This window comes from Pteropus alecto, unplaced genomic scaffold (assembly GCF_000325575.1).
Source record: "Pteropus alecto unplaced genomic scaffold, ASM32557v1 scaffold5, whole genome shotgun sequence".
Lineage (NCBI taxonomy): Eukaryota > Metazoa > Chordata > Mammalia > Chiroptera > Pteropodidae > Pteropus > Pteropus alecto.
This window is the reverse complement of record NW_006441953.1, coordinates 28700854-28718358: the sequence shown is the minus strand read 5'-3', so window position 1 is coordinate 28718358 and position 17505 is coordinate 28700854. Positions and strand designations below refer to the sequence as shown.

The window sequence follows — 17505 nt, the reverse complement described above, 5'->3', positions numbered from 1 at the left end:
GCGCCCTCCTCCCGTCCCCTACAAGCCTCAATGTTTGTGAGCCTTGCGGCCGCTGACATTCCCTCTGCAGTTATGGCCTCAGTTTACATTGGGATCTACTTTTAAAAAAACTGTCATATTTTTGTAACCATATACCAGCCAACACCCCTTATAAAATCGACAGCACTAACTTAGCTCTGAAAAATAAGTCCTCTTTGCTCCCCTTGAGGGGTTGGTTTGCTTTTCGTTTGTTGTGGGCAACGAATATCACGTAAAGAAGCACGATCTCCTTTTTGCTTAGAGTACTGGGAAGCTCAGAGGCAAATTAGCATCTTAATTTTAATAGAATGTAGTGATGCATGCCTTAGGATCCTGGTTTTTATCTGTGACATATAGCCTATCTAGATTTTTTCTATGGTTTTTATTTTCTTCTACTTTACTATGTGAGTTTTTATAACTACTCCCATATCTTTGTGAGGTGAGGAAAAGCGTAGATAAATATAGTGATGGAGAATTGTGATATTGTGATTTATAAGAAGAATATATTTGGTCTTTGTCCTGTTTCTGGAACAGAGCTCTAAAAACCTGGGAATTTCCTAAGTGAGGAGAGCAATAAAGGTGTCTTTTGTTATGTTAATGAGATGACTTTTGGTCTCTAGCAAAGGATGGGGGCTTGTTGCCAAGAGAACCAATCACATGATTAGACGGTTGGAATTTTCAGTCCAACTGAAATGTGGCAATGGGAGAGGAGCTGAAGATGGAGTTCGGTCGCCAATGGCCTACGCTTTAATTAATCTTGTGTGTGTAGTGAAGCCTTCATAAAAAGCCCCAGGGATGGAGTTGGGCGAGCTTCCGGGTTGGGGAACACAGGCAGATTCAGGAAGTATGGAAGCACCACATCCGTCCCCCATACTGTGCCTTATGCATCTCTTCTAATAAACTGGCTCTCTTATAAGCAAGCTGTTTCTGAATTCTGTGAGCTGCTCTAGCAAATTAATTGAGCCCAGCGTGAGGGGGTTGTGGGAACCTCCAATCTACAGCCAGTTGGTCAGAAGCACAGTGACGGACAATCTGGAACTGAGACTGGCATCTGCAGTGGAGGGGTGGGGCAGTCTCGTGGGACCGAGGCCTTCACCTGTGGAATCTGAAGTTATCTCCGGGTAGATGCTGTCAGAATCGAGTAGACGTGTATGGTTCTAAGCTATTGTCTGAGAATTGCTTGGTAGTGATGGGGTGGTGGGGGGAACCACACATTTAAATAAGGATCAGAATGGTCTTAACAGTTAAACAGATATACTATTCGGTAGACTAAGGACCAGAGAAGCTTCTGCAATCGTGTCACGTACATCGAAGTTATTGCCACTTTTCAGGACAAAAGCACTGATATGAGAGCTCCTTCACTTCTGGGGGTGCAGGAATGGAATAGATGGAAGATAGGGATCTGTGAGGCTCTGCAGGGTGGAGACGAGGGACTGGGGGACAGCTGCCGGTCCCGCCTGGCACCATCCTTCTTGCCTCCTGTGAATTGAATAGTCACGCAAGCCCCGCTCCCTTCACATTTTAAAGAGGAGGGAGTTAGGACGCAGGTGGGTTAGGGACCTTACTTAAGGTCACACAGCACAGCCTGGGTTTTAGCTACTCTGCGTGCTCCGCCCACCCCGTTTCCTGTTGTGGATGTCTCTTCTTTGCTCGCCCTACACCTTCTCCATCCCACTCTCCGATCTGGGGGACCAGCCAGTACGGACCACATATGGACTGTCCCGTCCTCTGGTTTCTGGCTGAGTCCAGTTGCTGGGCTGTCCCAGGAGATCAGAGGGAGGTTAGAGAGGCAGGTTGGCCATGTATTCTCATGGCTTCTACCTTGTGAGGTCCCCTCGGGGTGGTGGTGTCCCTCGACCCATGGTCACTGCTCCTCTGAAGGTTGTGTGCTACTTGTGGTTTTCAGTAACTGTCCCCTTGTCTCTTTGGGGCGGGAGGGGGTCATAGCGCCACTGCTTTTAGCCCTGGTTCCTGCTCCATCCCCTGTTCTTCCTTTACGCCCTACATACTTCAGGAAATATTTCCTTTGGAAATATATTTCCTCAAATTTTGCTAATTCGTTGTGGCATCTGTTTCCTGTCAAGACCCTAACTGGTCCACTTTCCCACGGAAAAAAATATAGTGCTAGTAATGTTATAGACTATAACATTAAAAACATAAAAGGTGATTTTGATATATTTAAATTATTGGGGGCTATAAATCACAGGACTGTCATCTTCCCAAATTCACAAGAGAAGGGGACGCAGGAGAAACTAATGAGAAGCTAGAATGGATATGATCCAATTTCGTTTCTTTGGCTGTCCTCCTGTGCTTCTGGCACCACCGAAATTGATTAGTTCCTTTCTGCCTCCTACCTGTAGCTCCCACTCTAAATTGAGTTGCTTTGCCTAAAGCTTTAAAATCTGTTTTCATATTAATTAATCAACATGCTAAAACATTAGGTTTCTTTCTTGTTGTAATTTTACTGGGGGTATGCTTAGAGAAACAACTTAGTTTTATGTGTAATGCAATCCATATGTTTTTAAACAATTTCTTGTCAAACTGCACAACAGAGAATATGAGTTTTCACATCAATTTCTTCATCAATAAGGTAAGGTGATAAAAAGGCACGAACTGTGAGAGTCTTTCTAAAATTAGCTATTTCGTAAGGGGACTTCAATGGATCAGCTTGTTTAAGAAACTCTGTGACCACAAACAAAAATGCAAGATTTGGGGAGCAGAGATGTATATAGTTAGACGTCAAACTTTGTGATTTCACTTTACCTTTCACACGCTGGCTCCCGACGTCCTTGGAAATGGGTTTGTCCACCTGCAGAAGACAAGGGCCACCATTATCTCTTCAGTTGCGACTCTGATACCACCCGATGTCCTACCACTTTGCGTGGTTAGATTCCTAAGGATAGAGACCCAGGTCCCTGTGCTCTTCGTTCTCAGAAATCTCCGTAAGCGTGTGGTCGGCAGTCAGTCAATACGGGAAAAGTGCTTTCCGCTCCGCCCGTGTCGCGAGGAGTTGCCTTGGTGGTATTCGACAGAAAAATACTTGGGTTTGAAATCCCAATCCTGCCTTACTGCTGTGTAACTTTGGGAAGGCGCTTTGCATATCATGAGCCTTAGATTTTTTATGCTTACGATATGCAAAATACTTCATCGGTTCATGTCCTCGAGTTATCATGAAGATCGATACACATGATCGAGTCCCTCGAAAGCATTGGAGTGGGCAGACCAGAGTGCCCCGCCCCGATCATAATGCAACGTGTTCTTGGCGGCAAAGACGCTTTGCATCTCTTCCTCCAGGAAGCCTCCTCAGAAGCCTCTGGCTGGGCCGGGCGGGGCGGCTCGGCACTGTCTCTGCACCCCGGGCTCAGCTCTGCCTGAGCGCCTCCTACTCTACTGGCACTGCCAGGCGGGGCCACTACCTCCTCCGTTAGACCGTGGACACTGGCTCGTCTTTTATCTCCATCGCTGAGTGCAGTGCTTGGGATGCAGTACGTGTTCAATAAATGGGAAAATGGGCAGTGGTTTAATGGTTTAGGACGGTTGTAACCAACCAGAGAGTCTAGATGGAAACTGGCCTTTCTAAGGATTTTTGCAGATCTGTTTCACGGATGGTTTCATCTCAACCTAAACGAGCAGAGCTAATGAGAATCAACTCCTGAGAATGAAGTTATGATAAAAATATAATCTGGTTACCATAAAAACTCGATGATTCAAGCGTTGATTATAAAAATACAACTTTCTCTTTCTCTGAATGGAGGCCAAGTGCTTATTTCATGTGTAAGACAATTTCTCTCCTGGCCAAAACTGTGCTCATGCCTCGCGCACCCTTTTTCTCATATGATTTCACTTGACTTAGGATGTCGAGGTTCTAGTTCCACTTGCGAAGTGGTCTAGCTAAAGGAAGAAATTTATTCTATAACAAAGGTAATCGGAAGGAATATAAAATAATAAGGATGGAGGCTTGAATTCTGGTCTCCATTAAGAAAAATCAAATGAGAATTACCTTGAAAAACTTCTTGTTACGAAGGTGGACTTGTGTGTAATGGGGGGATTAATCAGTGACTTTTAGGGGAAGGAAAGCTTGGTGTTTTAGGTCAGCATTCACTACTCCTTTATAACCGGGCCAGAATTTGTGTCTTCAGCCACTGGTCCAATTGCTCTAAAATTCTTACTGTTTCCTGAATATGCTTTTTGCTCAAGCGATGAGTGCCTTGAAATGTCCTTGTCCCTGTCACACAGCCCCCCGTGGGGCTGTCCCAGTTGCAGATAGTCCCATGAGGACTTTGAATGATAGACTGAAAAAAGGTTCCCCGTGAATAAAAGTCAATCTGGAGAAAGATCAGATCTCTCTTTCTGTCGAATAGCTGTTCATATTTCAAGATTTAGTTTATACAATTGAGTTTATTTGTTCATTTCATCCATTTAACCAATATCTATTGAGAGCTTCATGTGCAAGGGCGCCGTGCTGGGTGCTGGCCAGAAACAGTCCCTGTCCTTGAGGAGATGTCCTCTGTTGGCTGATCGCTTTGTGCCAGGCTCCGTGCTTTGTTATGTATTATCGCGACAGCTAGGAGATTTTACAGCTCAGGCAATAAAGCCTCAGAGAGGTTACGTAACCGGCACAAAGATGCACAGCTCATAAAAGGTGAAGCTGTCAGAACGGGGAATCCAATGCTCACCATGCAGGGTTCTTACTATAAAGACCAACATCATTCATTCATTCTCCCTCTACTTAGAAAGACCTTTCTTGCTTCCCCTACTTTAACGATTTTTGCGAAGCACTTATCGCTGACGTATTGTTTAGCTATCTATTATTTATTTGTTTGTTACCGTCCCATCCCATTAGTAGGTAAGTTTTGTGAGAGCAGGGACTTGCATAGCAGAGCTTATAACTGTGTGTGGTCATGTGCTTCGTGAGCGAATTTGTTGAGCGAATGATTAAAGCGTGCAGCGTGGTATCTGTGTGAAGAGGAAGTGTGTTCAATATTTCATCCCTCTAAAATTGCTCTAAAATTTTGGTGGCCCAATTGCTGGCCCAGTCTCTGATGGATGTGTTCTGTGACAATGACATTGTTTGGTAAAATCTGTAGTTGTCTTTTCTTGTCAATATTAGCAGAAACCCTCAAGTTAAACAAGTAAACAATGTGGAAAAATAATACATAAAGAAGAATGTGCTATAAATATTCAAAAGCATGTTCACACTCACTAATAAGAACATACAAATTAAAAAAAGTGAAATCACTGTTTACAAAAATGATTCAAAAAGTAATAGCCAGTTTTGGTTCTATGAGGTGGACACACTCATATGGGGCTTCTGGGTGGGTAAATTGAAATAATTTTTGAGGAAAGCAATTTCACAATATATATCAAAAAGCCTTTACAATGTTTTTGTTCAATGGTTAAGTAAAATAATTAGAAATTCCATAATGGGCTATGATCTATTTATAAGATTATGCTTATTGATGCTTACCACATGGGAAATAGTTTTATAAACAGAATAAAATGAGAAAGGAAAAGAAACCTGGGTGTCCACCCCACAACAGGTGTGCACGTTGCTTGCACGAAATGTATCTTCATAGAAAACGCTGACAGGAAATGCATTAAAACGCATGGGTGATTAATTTGTATTTTATGCATTTATGCATTAAGAAAATTAAACATTAGCAAAAGTGTTATTAAAAGTAAAATTCTATGTGAGTGTTTAGAGCGTTTACATTTACAAGATATTTCCCAGAGATTATCTCTGTGGTCGCTAGTTGCCTTTGAAGGAAGCATGGCAGAGATTTTTATTTCTGTTTTGTAGATGAGGTCACGGAGAGGCTCGGAAAGGCTGTGTGACTTACATAGCACTGCCCAGCTGGCAGTTGCCAGTGCTGGGCCTGAGATCTGGGCAAAATGATATGTTATTATCAAAGTGACCTCGGTTCGAATTCTGCCTCTGGAGGGCGGAATGAATTTGGATGAGACGTGTGCGAACGCCTGATGCCTGGCTCCGGAAAATCCTCGCAAAGTGTTAGCTCCTCCTTCCACCAGCCACGTCTGCCAGCTCCCCGCACCTCGCTGAACTTGACCGTCTCCTTACGAGGCGCTTGGGGAGTGAGAGACGGGAGAGCTCCTGGCTGTCGGAAGAGTCTGACTCGCGTTTGGTTCACAAGGTCAAGTGTTTACTCACTTCTCCCAGCCTCGTCCATTTGTTCCAGGGTGGCCCCTCCGTGGGGACAGAAGTCTTGGCATCTAAGCAAAGGGGAGTGTCTCCCATAGCCTGGAAATAGCGCGTGTCTGTGAAAAGAGAAAAATTGAAAGTCGTATCTTACGCGGACTCACTTTACAAAATATTCGCATGTCTGCAAACTCATTGAATCACCGCAACGAAAGCACGAGGCAAGCAATTCTATTCCCACTTAACAGGCGAGAAAACCGAGTCTGGAAGAGGAGAAACCAGTCCTCTTGGTCCATACACGTAAATGCCAAAGTCTGGATTTGAACACCCTCATCCACCTGGGGAATTCTGCACCACGTCCTCTGCAAATCTTCCCAGCTCCCACCCTCCCGCACCCAGCCCTGGACCTCCTTTTCATATTATACACTCAAGGTGTTCTATCACGCTTACTGCTGATCTTTCTGCTTCTGCCACTAGATGATGACCCTCCCGAGAACGTGGATTATGCTCTGTTTACCTTCGTGTCTCTTGGTCAATCCTAACATGATCTACGGCACACAGCAGGTACTCAGTAAATGCTTATCGAGTGGATGAACAAAGGAATATCACCCTTATTTACAAGGTGCTTCTCTCCAAAGGAATTTCTGTAGATTCATTTCAGTGGGTCTGGCCCTCGGAAATCACACGTCTTTTTCTCTCCCTACATCTAAGGTTCAGGGAGCTTGCTGAAGCTGCCCAGTGTGCCCCAGTAGGACAAAGCCAGAGGCGGGAGTGAATTTAGGTCTCTGTCATTCTTGAAACGTCGAGCTTTCATGCCATGCTCTAGTGTTACTCGTATGCTGGCTGCCTGCAAAATGAATCAAGCAAGTTAGAAAGTCTCCCTTCCACTCTCTTCCCCTCTATGCAAATTCTGTCTTAACGTTTGCCGTGTCGCCCGCATCCCTGCCCATTCACCGTCTGTCAGGCTCATCGGTTGTTCCTGGGACTCAGGAAGAGCATCGCGACAATAATAACCAACAGCTGCGGGGCTGTGACGTGGCACCGAGCCCTCCTGTTGGAGCTCAACACATGTCATACGTGGCATCTTCCAAAGAACTCTCGGGGCAGGTTCTATTATTATGAACCCCATTTTCAGGTAGGGAAGACGCGTTTTAGAGACTTACTCCAGGTCACACGTCTAGAAAGCTATGGAGGCAGGATTTTAACCTAGAGTTATTTAACCCAGAATCTGCAGCTTTAATTACCGTGCCATACTGCAGCACGGGCGTGCATTTTCAGGGTTCAGACCCCAACTATTACCCGCATATTCGGATTCCCTTATCGGCCTGGCTGGTAGGATTTTCATGGATGGCCACGCCTCTGCCATGTGAAGCTTGAGGTCTTCGTAGCCGTCATCCCTGCAGTCTGTTGCTCTATCCAGGACGGCAGCAAAGTTTCTTTCCTAAGCAGAAAGGGACATTCAAGTGAGCTAAGGGAAGGTTCAATCATGATAAAGGTAACAGGCTCCAGCGCTAGCTAGGGGAATGGTATAGATGCCCTTAGCTGGGAATTAAAGATTTCAGAATCTGGGGTCTGAGGCAGTGAAATTCTTGTGGTAGGCACACTTCTAAAGATGTCCCCAACCTTCCAATCCTTTGTTATTGAATCAGATAATTATCTAGGTGCTGTCGTGAAGGAACACTGCAGATGTGATTAAGATGACTATTACCGTCTTTGAAATCAGATTATTCTGGATTCCGGAGTCGGCCCAGTGTAATCACATAAGCCTTTCAAAGCAGAAAGGGGAGCTATTTGCAGGTGATATGGTCTTGGATATAGGAAATCGCAAGGACCCCAAACAAAAACATTATTAGAACTAATAAACGGTTAAGCCCGGAGGCAGGATACGTGATCGCTATACGTATTTCAGTTGAATTTCTGTGCTGCATCCGTAATGAGCTCTGAGTCTGAACACTGGCCGTGGCAGGACCGGGGACCAGTCCACGACAGATGTGATCGTCATCATTGACATGCTGGAGTCTGCACCCATGCGTCACGTCTGGAGCCAGCATCGTGCCATGTTGTCCTTGATGACCTTTCGTACATCATACAGAACCAAGCGTTTTTCCTTCCTGGATCTCAGAAGGCTCACCTCTTCCTTAGTTGATAGAAATGACTTTTGTCTTTATTTGGGCTCGAGAGAGAATCCAGGCAGCACAGGGCAATCGGGTCAGTATGCGAAAAGTTTTGAAAGGTCTAAGCAGAGTATCATGTGACGCCAAGAGCTCAGGGTGACAGAGGCAGTTCCAAATGAGAGGTGAAGGCGGCCCTGGAATGCTGATTCGGTCTCCGTCTTCTGAACTGTCTCCTTTGAACACCTGCCATAGGATGCGTGTGGCTGCACGTCACACTTCAGGGCGGGGAGGGAGCTGACAACTGGAGAGGGCTGTGACACGTCCCGGCAAAATCTTTCACGTATTAGTTTCTGCTAAGATGCCAAAAGGCCATGGCTACGAATAACAGGCCCGATTACAAGAGATTTTCATGCACGTCCCGCAATTTGACCTTCTAAATGAAGAACTTTTATTCTTCTTTTACAAATTTAGAAACTGGGATTGGTGACTTCTGACAGCCGCACAGGTCATAGGTGCCATCGATGGGGAGAGCCAGGTCTTCCCATACCACTGGCACCCAGTGCCAAGTATTCAAAATTGTCTTGCACCCTGAAAATGCAGGGCAGGGCGCCCGGGCGTTCCTCATGCTGCAGCATCCGTAGCTCTGACTTCTGAGTGGACCATGCGATGGCAGCGGTGGAAGCCTGGGCTGGGACCCCGACGCGTTAGGCTCCTGTGTCACTCTGCAGAGTGCAGCCATGTCCTCTCGATCACTGGACTGCGGAGCACGGGAACCCTTTCTCTGAATTAGGCGGATAGACACGCACACTGTCAATACCGTCACGCACGGTTCCAGAGTGACCTTGGCAACCAGCCATGTCTTAAATGAGACGATGCACGTAGGATTTTGAGCAAAATGCCTGATGGTCAGCACTCAATAAACGTGAGTGGCAGACATCAGTGAGGTTGCTAAGGTAATAGAACTATCAAAGAAAGTCGCAGATTAGGGGAGGCCACCCATCATAGTTTCCTCTCCTCCCAAAGTCCCTCGAACAGTGGTTAAGCACTTTATGTGTGCTAGGTGCTTCGTGTGCTTTATCTCAAAAGGTCTGTGAGGTGATTTTGTCATAGTGGAAGGACTCGGGAATTCTAGCTTTCCATTACCCAATAAAGCATTTGGGCGAGTTGCTCACTAGCCTCCAGCCTGAAAGTGTATGAGGCTTTTCCTATTGTCCCTCTGCCCAAGCAGTCTGATAGAGGTGAAGACCAGTTACGCGATGAGTTCGATTTCTAGGTGGGCCATAGCGCAGGGAGGACTTGCCAGCTCCCCGTCTGAGAACTCTCTGTACGGGCTTTGGGGCTCCGCTTTGGCTTAAAGCGACTCTGCTCATTTGATGCAAGGGTGTAGAAGGCAATTTAATTCTCCGTGGGACAGCAGAAGGAAGGAGGTGGGCTCCCGAAGACAACAATGTTGATTTCCCATGTGTTAGCCTCGATTCCCACCCAAGGGCTCCCTAAGGAAAGCAAGGCTTAAATCCTACATGAACCGAAGGAGCAGGCAAGTTATGAAGTGTAAATTTATCAGATTCCAGGACTTCAGGTGCAAAGGACCAGGGACCAACACAGTGATCCAGGAGCAAGAACAGGGTAGAAGCGGGGAGCTCGGTGGCCCAAAGGAAAAAGCTCAAGTCACTGGGCAGGCAATTGGAGTAGGAGCATTTGCATGGTGGCATTGATGCTGTGGCCCCAGGGACTGGGCACTGCAGCCGCGAAGCCCCGCCCCCTTGGTCTGGCCTCAGGAGGAAAGCAGGGCTCAGACTGGGAGTTCTCAGATGGGAAACCGGGTGACATGAGCCTGCTTGGAGGCGACCTGGTTCCAGGATGGCGCCACCCCATCCTAGATCTAAACTGTGGACCTACTTGATGCCCTCGCCGAGGTTACTCAACCTCCCCTACTAAGTTGCTCAATCAGTAAACTGGAGAGGGCTAAGCCCACCTTCTAAAGTCGTAGCCAGAGATAATTAACTGAGCACAATGTGCATAAAGGTTGTACTTTGGCCTCTGCTCAGGACATGCTAGATCCCTTTGTTCTAATCGACATGCCCAGTTCCAGTGGCGCCCTGTGCCCAAAGAAAAGCTCATGGGAGGTGAACTCCAGGAGGTTTCGCAATTGACCTGGCAGAGGCGGGGAAGGTGACCGGACTGTTCTTCTCTGGAACTGCAGAGAAGTGAGTTCTGAGCGGGACCCCAGGCCTGTGACCGCTTTGGGGGTTTGACAGGCAGACATTGGTGGCGAGGGCACCATTCGTATACTGTTATGGCAAACACCAAGACTCCCCCAGGGCAGACTCTCTGATAAAGCCTTGGACCAGTCGGAGGAGCTGGGAGTGTGAGAACCGCCCATCCTCCGGTTGCCTTGCCAGAGTTCACGGGTACAGGGCGTGGCGGGGCGCCAGGCGGAGCAGTAGCCGCCTGGGCCTGTCTGAAGAGGATCTACATCGGACCCCGGGAATCCTGCCCCCAGGACGCAATATAAGTATTTTGGTTTATTTCTTTCCAGAAAGAGAAAGAGAGTTTTTTTAAAAAAATTATGAGTTACATCTGTTTATCTATTATAACCTATCTACTATTTATCTACTGTTCATCTCAGTAGTTCTTAACTAAAAAAGTCCAGTATTTTCTACTCATAAAACTCGAAATTAATAAAATAGTTTGTGATTGATTGATTGATGTGTATGTGTGTGTGTGTGTGTGTGTGTGTGTGTGTTTGTGTGTGTCCTGGGGTGAAAATGTATAGCTTTAATTAGATTATTAAAAGGTCTTTAAAATAGGAAAGAACCAACAATTTTACAAGCAGATTCATTCTATCTATCTATCTATCTATCTATCTATCTATCTTCTGTCTGTCCATCCATCCATCCAATCTATTCTACTCATCATCTATAGATGTAAGTTAAAACTATTTAAATAATATTCACGTACGATTTAACAATAAAATTATTTATACATATTAGATACCTAATTTCTGTTATAAATTTCCTTTAGCCATTAAAATTCTTTGTAAACATTATTAATGGCTTCATAATACGAATATATCATAATATATTCAACTTTTTCTATTATTGAATAGTGTGATTCCAATGTGTTGCCATTTAAGATACATTATTATAAAATTGAAACGAGTGTGTTTAAATGTTAATCCAAATTTTAGATTAGCTTCTTAGTTTAAATTTCCAATCACAGAATTATTGGGCCAAAGAAAATGGACATTTTTCTCTTTCTTAGTTAATATTACAAAATCGCTTTCTGGAAAGTTCGTTCCACTTAACATAAGTGTTGTAAAGTGCTTTTCTCATCACACACTTGCCAGTACTGCGTGTTGGTATTTTCCCTTATTCAGTCTTTCTGGTGGTCGTGTAAATTAATTCTTATGTCTATTTTTTAGCTGATTAAATTGGGTTATAGTTTTACGACCAGGAATTGAAATCCAATTTCCCCTGCCAGGAAATCTGGCAAAAAATTTTTTTCTTTGTTTTTAATTTACCGAGCACCTGAGAAAAGCCCCTTGTTTTGTAAATATTAAAGACCGAGAAAGTAGTAAAGGAAGTGGCTGACTTACGCATTCCAGGAGAGGCTCATTAATAGTCTGGTGCTGGCCTGCCAACAAAAACAGACCAAAATGTTAATGGGAAACGCGAAAAGACGGGGTCCTTGTTTCTCTCCAGAAACCTTGTGCTCATTCCAATTAATTTTTCTTGACTGTAATTGCTCAAAATGAAGTGAATATTTCTATACTTCTCATCCTGTTTTGCTCTTGCAAAACAGACGCGATGGAGAAGGAGGAAGGAAAATCAAGACCAAAGGAGCAAAGACCCCTATTCCCAGGCCAGGTTAAGTTCTCATCTAAAGAGGAACTTGTTGGAAGACCCCGCCCCCATGTCGATTGCACAGGAAGTAGGAAGTGGTGACTCAGCAGCACTCGGCCAGTGAAGAGGTTTACGTCCCTCTCCCCTTTGGGGCACCACGTCCTGCAGTCACAGTTACGATTCCATACACCCGTCTTCTTGAACAGGCTGCACATAAATATTTTGAGGGCAGGGTCGTGTGTCTTCATTCATCTGGCTCCAGGCATGGCGCTGAGTGTTGACAAGATGAGCTCTATCCAGGCGTTTGTTGACTGAATATCGTTCAGTTGAAGCTTCTTAACACCCCGCTCCCTCACTGGGACTTGTTTTATAAACGACTGCCTGGAGGTGCAGTGTTTTACATTTTACCTTCAGATTATGCAAAACCACCAAAGGACTGCTCACTTGGCCTGCAGGGTTTTTCATTTTCTTTTTCTTTTTTTTTTGGCTTCTTCCTGGAGTTAATTTTCCCAAATTGTACTCCAGTGTCGTGCTGTTAGTTCGCACTGAGGAACATTATAAGCAGAAAATGCTCTTATCACATTCTTTTTATTAGTGCACGTGTGAGAAGTTTCCAGCAGGTCTCGGGGCCAGAAGCTGTGTGCTTCTCCGGGATTGTTTTGTTTTGACTGAATGGGAAACCCCAGTCCCATACGAGATTATTATCTCCTCTCCTCCTTCGGCTGCTGAGAATTTCGGGGCAAGTGTTGGGCTTGCACCCAAGGAGTGTAGAGGAGCCTGGTAAGGTCTGTATTTCTACATCTTGGTCTGGCTTCAGCATTTTCTAAAACGTATCGTTTTACCCTGAATTCTCTTACCATTCCAAAATGTGAAATTCAGAGCTGTGGATCTGTCAGTGTTCCCGTCTTTTGTAGGGTGGAATGTGTAAATTAATGACAATCTGGCTCAGGGGAAACCCTGCCTCTGGAGTGTGCCTGGGACCAGTGTGAGGGGAGGCGTTGCCTAGCTGAAGCTAAGCTCCTTGAGGGGATGAGCTGGGAGAGGCAGAATCCTGTCTGCACCTGCCACCAGTCCCAGCCCACGGGGTGGTGGGACTAGCAGCTCTCACCACCCTGGGGTGCTAATGACACCTTCCTGTCCCAGCACAATTACACCCCTACTGAGATCCCTGGCAGAGAACCCCAGTTTTCTAAGGCCTCAGAGTAGCAATTTGTACTGTCTCATGGATTGAGTTAAAATGATAAGCGCACTCCCTGAACACCAGCTGGCCCAGAAGGAGCACGTGATCACAGATGCGCGGGGGATCTGCTCTGGCCGTGACCTCAGAAAGCAACTCCACTGTCTAATTCAGCGTCATTTCATTTCGGGAGATCGTCCTCAGTGAATGTGGTCATTATGACAGCGCCATCCTGACAGAGAGCCGTGGGCTCTCTCCTCTCAGCAAAGGCCAGCCTTGCTGTCCGGTCCTCTCCTGGGGTCCCCACCTGCGCTGCATGGCACTCTGGGTCTTTGCGTTGACCCCACCTGGAGTCCCTGCCTCCTCGCTCTTCCCCCACCCCTGCTTTGCTTTCCAGACGCTCAGTATCCTTTGAGGTCCTTCTGGAACTTCCCGCTGATGCTCCAGGCTCCTTTCTTATCTCTGAAGTGCTGGAGGATGGTTTTCTGTCTCATCTGCCAGTGACCCTTAAATAGAAACAGGCAGGATCTGATCGCCCGTTTGTTGTGAGCAGTACAGCGTCCATCTTTAGGGAAGGAGTTGTCTTTTCTCTCTGTCTCCCACAGTACCTATCTGTGCGAATAACAAGGCAGAGTTTGGGAAATGTAATTTTAAAAGCACAGTTCTCAACCTGTGAATCGGTTCACGTCATTCACGGCCCGTGAAGTAGGGTCTAGGCCCCTCCTGCATCTCATCTTTCCAGGCTCTTCCTCACGGCTGGACTCCAGCCAGGTGGGCCTCTCTTCCAGTCTGTACAGGACACCAAGCTCCTTCTTCCGCAGAAGCTTTGAATGTGCCGCTCCTCAGCCTTGGACATTTTTTTCTCAGCTCTGCCTTTGCCTGGATCCTTTTCACCCATCAGATGGTGTCTCAAATATCACCGTCCCTGACCACCAGTCTCAGGGAAAAATTAAGGAGCAACCTCTCCAGCCCAGTCCTCACTAGCTCAGGCTTCAGGCATGGCGGCGAGAATGCTCTGTGTTCACCAACCCCATTTCCTCTTCCTGTGGGTGCCCGGATGGCATGCATTTCCCAGCGTCCCTTGCACTGGGCAGCCTCGGCTTGATGCTATGGCCACTGAAACCAGGCGGGTGTGATGGACTCCATTCCTGGCCGGCCCGCTTGACCCTCTGTGCTTTGTTTTTGCCTCACAAGAGACGGAGGACCCCAAGGCCCTCAGAAAGAATGGAAGCCACTGGATAGAAGGCGAGCAAATCCCAAATGTGTTTCTGGACTAAGACCTCCCTCGATCCACATTGGATTGCGATGCAAGCGAGAACTAAAACTTTATTTTATCAAACTGCCAGCGTTTGTAGTTTATGCATCAGAAATGATACCGGCTCTGATTCATACTCCGTCTTTAGCTGCTCTGTAGAACAAAGCAAGCTAGCAAATACATAGTCACAGACTGTGGTACCTGCCTGCCCCCAGGCAGTGGTGAGGTTTCAGGCTCTGGGTCACTTCTGTGACCCAGTGCGTGGTAACTGCCCAATAAGTGACAAGTTGGCTGTGAGTTATAGTGAGGGGTGCAGCGGAGGCACCCCAGAACTGTGAACCAGTGACAGAACTTCAAGCAGAACCTGATTTCCTCCGTTGCCCGGTGAAGTTGAGCTTGACACTTCCTCTTGCTGGGCCCCCGGTCCCCACCAAAGCGGCACGCCCCCCCCCCCCCAAACCCTCCAGGTCTTTGAGTCTTCCTGGAACTGAAAGATAGGTTGGCTTCTCAGGGAGAACCATTTTCTAAAAAGACAAAGGAATTTGCTTTTCACGTCGCCGGCCCTGGAAGAGTTATGCTCATGTCTGTGGAGGGTCGTTCATCACCCACTGACACCAGGCAGCAGTAGAGAACAGCTGACTTCGGTGTGCCCCTCAAGGAAGCGTCTTTTTACAAAAGACGACGTTCCCTTGAACGTTCTTTTTAAGAGGGAAGTGAAGATAAACGTGTCATGTAAAGCTCAGGGGCTTTGCTGGCTGGCAGAAAGCAGCCACCCCAGCTTTGGGCCATCAACTTGGACACCTCTGCTCACGCCCACGGAGGTGTGACAAAGGCGTGTGGCCGATGCCCACCAAGTTAAAGTTTCTCTGATCATGTTCATCGTGGGCACTTAAAAAAAAGGACATAAAGAGAAACTAGGGTCCCAGTGCAAACCGACTTCTCTGTACACAAGCTCTTAGGGTGACAGCCATTCACGCTGTAGTCTGAATTTCTGACTCTGAAGCTACAACTTCTTCCATTAGAAGGTGGGCCATGTCAGATATCACTTAGGTGAAGTTACGGGCTCTCGGACCATCTTTTGCTTGTGAACGCTTCTGGGCACTGGGGCCCCTGGGGTGCGGGCTGGTGGGCGCCTCGTCTACGCCCCTTTCCGTGCCTCTATAGGGACAGGGTAGGTGGCCCAGCCCCATATGCTGTAGTCACATTTGGAAAAAAATTCCCCAGGCAAAACCAAGTTCGTTTTCATGTCTTCGCAAGATTTCAGGGGGAGGGGGATGGGGAGAGAGGACAGGGGACGGCTAGGGTCACCTCCAACTCCAGAGGCTGCCAGCGAGACTTACTCACGAATGTGGGGGGAGAAGCCAGGGGCCGGGGAATCCCAAACGCCCATCGCCGCGTGAGTGCTCCTAGCAAGACGGCCGTGGGTCTCCCCCCGCCCATGTCCCCTTTCTTCTCAGGACTAGACCCCCTGAAGGTTAGCTGGGCGCATGGCTGCCTGGAGTAAGCACTCATTACACGACGTTCTAATCGTCCCCGTAGCCACACGTGGCCATGAGTCCAAGTTTGGGTCGATGCAAGAGGCGGAACGTCAATCCACAATTTCCAGAAAGTTTTTTTAAGAGGAATTGTTGGGCGCCGTTGGTTCCTTTTTCTTTCTTCCGGTTTTCCTGCTGCCTGGAGCACAGATATCATTATTTTGGGCAATGGGATCGAGGCCGATACAAGGGAGGTGGGAGGCAGGAGAATCAGGGGCTCTCCAGCACGACTGCCAAACAGCCTTGGGCTGCTGACCTCTGCGCTTGACTTACATGAGAAGAAAATGAACGTCTGTCACGTTTAAGCCCCAAGATTTCTTTTTAAAAGTGTCTTGCGGCCTTTCATGTTTTATCAGCTTTGGAGTTCACTGGTAGCATAGCGGAACCTCTGATCCAAGGCACAAACGTGTATTTATTTCATGGAAGCTGATTGAAAAGTTCTGGGTTCAAATCCGGGCCCTGTCACTTTCTGGCAATGGGACTTCAGGCAAGCTTGTAAGCCTCGGTTAACTAATATTAACTTGTACAATGGGAAGAATACTATCTACCCCAAAGAGCCGTTGAGAAGTTTTTAAAAACTAACTCCCTAGCTCAGTGCCCCACTAACAACTTGCTGAGTTCTGGGTTTCATTTCTTCTCAAGTTCAACTTTGTGATCGAACCTTTTCACTCAATCCAGACCCATAGTCTCTGTTTTCAGATCCATAGTTGGAACGTGTTCATTATTGAGTGTTCATTTTAAAACATGTGTCCTTTTGAACACTCAACTCTGTTGACACGCACCTGTCACTTCTTCACAGGGGTTCCTTCAGCTGGGCTCCCTTCCGGCTGTGGGGCTCCAGGCTTCAGTGGCCGCCAGCATCTGGTCAACCTTCTCGTTTTAAAGACAAAATATGCCGAGGCCAAAAATGTTTGGCACAGAACACCAAGTGTATCGTGACGGGTTAAGGTTCTGTTCTGCTGAATTCTTTACAAGTTCTCTAGCATCTCTTGGGCTCTGTTCACCTATCCAGTGAATATAATAAATTGCTTCCCCGTGGCTAAGTTACACACATTTATAAAATGCCCAGTACAAACTAGGGCCTTATGTATGTTAACGTCCTTCCATTTTTCTCATTCAGGCCCTGGGGCTCACTGGTGTCATGAGAGAACCAGTATTCAAATTCTGGCCTCTAGACAGGCCCAGGGTTTTCCTCTATGTGTGCTGACTTTCTTAGTTTTTATCTTTTAGGAAATCGGTGGTATTTGGGGACAGAGCATCAGCCTGCCCTTCCTGTCACTAAGATGAGACATAGGATAGTCCACACTCTGTGCCCTGGTGGGTTTCAAACTTCAGACCATCTTGTGCGGCATGGATCTGTGGCTATCGGAAAGGCAGGAGCAAACTTCTTGGGATTGATTTTTA

General features: G+C 46.8%; 1 protein-coding gene across 1 annotated transcript in view; it reads right to left on the bottom strand.

Moving 5' to 3' along the window:
- The window catches only part of CLNK (cytokine dependent hematopoietic cell linker), a 96469-nt gene that overhangs the window by 41389 nt on the left and 37575 nt on the right, over positions 1 to 17505 (bottom strand). Inside the window, exons 5-8 of the mRNA XM_015594845.1 lie at positions 11888 to 11925; positions 7475 to 7616; positions 6188 to 6294; positions 2782 to 2827 (exon numbers count right to left, since the gene is read on the bottom strand). Coding sequence (XP_015450331.1) covers positions 2782 to 2827; positions 6188 to 6294; positions 7475 to 7616; positions 11888 to 11925 — 333 coding nt within the window. The remainder of the gene's footprint in view (positions 1 to 2781; positions 2828 to 6187; positions 6295 to 7474; positions 7617 to 11887; positions 11926 to 17505) is intronic.